This window comes from Eurypyga helias, unplaced genomic scaffold, assembly GCF_000690775.1.
Source record: "Eurypyga helias isolate BGI_N326 unplaced genomic scaffold, ASM69077v1 scaffold34613, whole genome shotgun sequence".
Classification (NCBI taxonomy): Eukaryota; Metazoa; Chordata; class Aves; order Eurypygiformes; family Eurypygidae; genus Eurypyga; species Eurypyga helias.
The window spans coordinates 15,807-20,226 of record NW_010243643.1 but is presented as its reverse complement, the minus strand read 5'-3'; the positions used below and the strand labels follow the sequence as shown (position 1 = coordinate 20,226).

Here is a 4,420-nt window from a genome sequence, read left to right as displayed (position 1 = left end):
TCTCCCGTTTCCTTCCGCAGAGGGTTCACTCTTGGGATAGAAAATTAATTATGACAAATCAAAAATGTTCTCTGAAAAAAGGTGTAATGTAGAAACTTTTATAAATATAAATAGTCTAAACTTTCAAATAGGTATCAAGAAACTTCCCCCTGCCCAAAACCAAAACCAATCCAAAACAGATTTTTTGGGGAGACAGCTTTATACAAGTTGGTCCACAGCAACAAAGTCTGTAAGTGGATAGATACAGAAAGTTTTGAGATATGGAGGATATCTCCCATTCAAAAAAATACAGAATGCAATTTTCTGAGTTCTAGAAATAAATACGAGAAGTTGTTCTCCCTTTTTGCTATATACCATCTCAGCAGAAATAATAAATTCCTTTTTAGATTCTGCTAAATATGTATTGCTTGGTTCAGTGCAATTATGCCAAACTTATTGGAGTATTGTATAAATAACAATAATCTTGATGGGATGAAAACTTCTGTTTTCCATTGTCCTAAAACTGTGTTATAATAAATACAGAAAAGGTCTCATTACAATATTTACCCATTTGACACAGAAGTACTGGAAAGAAAAGGGATTGATTTTAACAGTGAGTATAATTTTAGATACAGAAAGAGGATGACACAGATAAAGGCTCAGAAGAAGGAACTATGGAAACTGCAGCTAAAGAAATGGAGAGAAATGAAGGAAAGGGGTTACTGAGTTTCTGTACATGTAGTAGACATGTGGTAGCCATCTCCAGCAAGGAATAATACATGCTTCCTAATAATGCATCTCTGCTGGATAGACAGCAGAGCAGGATGAGGTATCTGTACGTACTGTGTGACTGCACTGTTTAAATTTGCTCATTAGGGGTGCCAGCTGTTAAAGAAGACAGCTTTGCATGGCATGAAATTGTTCTTCTTGTAAGTTCCTACACGGCACATTGTCCTTATATGAAGGAAACATCATCTTCACCATCACCTCCACTCAAAATGAGGATGGGTAAAATGTGTGTGGCAGATCATCTTATCATGCCAGATTCCAATTAAAAAGAATAAAGAGGAAAATATTTGGAAGTATGATTTTTGTATTTAGTTGTATATAGTTCACTTTTGCCACAAATGTAGCTAAACACCTTCACCCCATTTAGCAATATTTAAGGAATGGTGTAGATGCTGCTAAGGAACCATATATGAGAAATGCATCTTGGGAATGTTGGAAAACAACTGCATATTGAATGGGCTGTAAGGTTTTGTTTGTCAGCAATCCAATGATTTCTGAGACAAAGTATCATTTCAAATATTGGGCCTGATCAACCTGGTAAAATAAAAGCTGGATCTTCCCATTTTGATAAAGGTATACACGTTTTACAAATAAACTCACTGAAAGTTTATACTGATAATCTGTTTCCAAGTTCTATTCTTCTACCACCGTTTTTAATCACTGTGGAGTGCAACAAATACTTGATCCTAAAGTAGCGAGACATAAACTTGGCTTTCTAATCAATTGTAAGGGTTAGGGCTCTACTGAACAGATATGAGAACTCAAAGTACGAATGAGTGAGAGATTTCTGTAATGTACCACTTTGGATAAGCCAGAATCAGGGCATTTAGAGTCCTTGAACCAGTTTGGAGCCAAAAGACAGGATCAGCATCCATTGCTAATCTATTCCATTTATGGAAGTCAAGCAACCAAGTCAAGCATTCAGCCATAGCTGGCTACCTGGTAAGAGTTACACTTCCAGAAGACTAAAGCTTGATTGGCCTATGAGCTGGTGGGTTTTGGGGTGTGGGTTACTTTTGATTTTTTTTAATGCCTACCTTTCTTATTGGTTAAAGCCACATGTTTCTTGTTTTGTCATCCTTGATACCTACCTAGTTCTTGCCTGTTGTTTTCCAAAGCTTGATTCCTATTCCTAGAGATCTTACCCTGCCTTGTTCCAGTTCTGTCTGCTTTTTATTCCTGAACATACCTTTCCCCTGCCTTCCCAGTCTCTAACTGCACATTTTCCTTGTCATTTGGCTTCACATGCTTCTTGGCTTCTTTAATTCCTGGGTGTCAACCAGCCACATAGTTCTTGCTAGTTCTCATCCTGCAGAAACCTGCGGGTTCCTCTGTCTTAATCTGAGCTTGGCCTGACCACAGTACCCAGCTACACTAGCTATTCCAAAGATTTTTTTTTTTTTCAGGTAGAAAACACAAATTCTTTGAAGTGCCACATTGTTGACATTACATGTCATCAGCAGAGCTGGGCTCTCTAGGTACTACAAAGCCTTCTTGCTGTTTGAAGTAAGGGAATATTTGACAGCATCAGTGTATAGTTACCCTCTATATAGGCCAACCTTATGGAAAATTAAAGCCCATTTTGCATGTTAAAAACCCCCTTCCGTGTTCCATTTCAGTAAATGACCAAACTGTTGGCTGACATTTTCCAGATTAATTCAGCCTGAGGCAGTCACCCAACGACCCAGTCAGAAAAGTCTGTTTATAAATAACAGAAGTTTGAAAATGGAAGTGTTGGATAGTACTAACATTTAGACAGTGCTAACAGCACCACCTGTAGCCATCCTTCACTTGCCAGGCATTTATTGATGGAGTATGCTTTTGGAAAGGTTCATGTTTGAAAGTGTACAGGTGATGTATAGAAATAAGCCAAAGTAATAACTTATTTGCTTGCATCAAGAACCACAGATGACACTTCATCATCAACAGCATCTAGAAATGCTTCTTTCCGTCAGAAGCAGATTTCACCAGTGGTTGGCTGGAATAAAACAATACAAGAGAGCAGTAGAACAAACACGGAGAGTAGCCAACACGTCTTCCAGAAAAATCTGAAAGAAATGCAACAACTTCTTGAAAAACAGCATCTCAGCAATGTGGAGGTACGATATTTTTGTGTGATTCATTAAATGATCCTTCTTAAGTGTAGAAGAAAGTTTCTTGATTGTGAAAAAAGTGTTAGGCACACTATACCGAGCAGACACCACCTGAGGGCACTATGCCTTAGCAATGGACTATTTATAATAAATTTATACATATTTTTCAGTAAGAAATGAGAGATCTTTAAAAATGTTTGTAATAATATTTTCACAAATTATTCAATGATATATGTCATGTTGTCTTTCGTTATGTGAATGTAAGATTTGTATGACTTTTTGTCTCTGAAGTAGCCAGACAGTCTATCACAGGAGTCTTGTGCTAGGTCAAATGTTGAGGGCTTTTATTGTTTTTTGCATTTTTCCCAAAGTGTGGTAATTTCTTAGGGACTGACTTCAAGGCCCTTGAGATCCATTTTTGTCATCTTTGGAATAGATGCAGGTGTTCCAATAACAAGCCCATTAACTTTCTGCCTAAACTGCATCTTGGACCCAAAATCAGTTTCAAAAGTCACCTTAGAAACACAGTGAAAATCAAGAAGAACTGAACTTCAAAGGGATTTCTTACAACTGCACTTTTAAGCATGAGTTTAGTCTGTCAGTGTTGGTTTTGATTTTGGAAAAATTGTCTTCAATATCACATTTTTTGGAAACAAGAGGACATAATTTTGGACCTATTCTTTTATTTTATAGTATTATCAACTGGTATCTGAACTCGTGATGTCTGAAATGACCTTGACACTATGAAGCACTATCCCTTTATATTGGTGACGGCTCGAGGCATGGGATCATTGGTGACCATAGAGCAAGGGCTTTTCCATGTGTACGGATAACTTTTGAAAGGCTGTGTAAAGTTCAGATATATTTTGAGTTCTTTGATATTGATGTTTTCAGGCACATTCATCTCTCTCTTTGTTCCTCCTTTGTTCTGATGGGTATTCATGAGAATCTTGAGCAGCTGATGGCTAACACAGAAAATCTCACTCAATTGGAGTAAATTTCCAAAAGGTTGAGGAGACAGAAAGTACAGTTTGCACTGGTAAGGTTATTGATTAACGTTCAGTCTTATTTCCAAGCATAGCAGAAGGAAGAGCAAATGGCAGTTTATAGAAGACAGCTGATAAAACTGAACTCTAGATAACCACTTTCAAACAAAATACAAAAAATTTGGGGTTTTTTTATACCACATTGTGTGTTTTATTGGCATAGTGTTTGCAAATCCCTCTTTAATTCTTTGAATTAGGAAAAACAATGCAATCTTTTTGAGAGAAATGTGTAAAAAGATTCTTCTGAGCATACTGTAAGACAACTGTATTGTAGTGTATTGTCTCAAACCCAGTTATCACGTTCTGATTGAAATCTATGGCAAAACTGCTGTGAGTCATACATGATGTAGTTTTTTTCTAAATGTTATCCATAGCTTTGGACACTGCATATAATGCTGGAATTTGTGTTTACAAATTAAGGTATTTTTGAAAAATCTTTGGTCCTGTAAAAAATTTTGCTTTTTTTTTTTCCCCCACCATGTATTTTTCTGCTACCACTAGGGGTTGCTCAGC

General features: G+C 36.9%; 1 protein-coding gene across 1 annotated transcript in view; it reads left to right on the top strand.

Annotated features, from left to right (window-relative positions):
- Positions 1–2,668: 2,668 nt before the first annotated feature.
- The window catches only part of KIAA1377 (KIAA1377 ortholog), a gene marked incomplete at both ends in the record, with an annotated part of 17,432 nt that continues 15,680 nt past the window's right edge, over positions 2,669–4,420 (top strand). The window contains one exon of the mRNA XM_010149508.1: positions 2,669–2,867. Coding sequence (XP_010147810.1) covers positions 2,669–2,867 — 199 coding nt within the window. The remainder of the gene's footprint in view (positions 2,868–4,420) is intronic.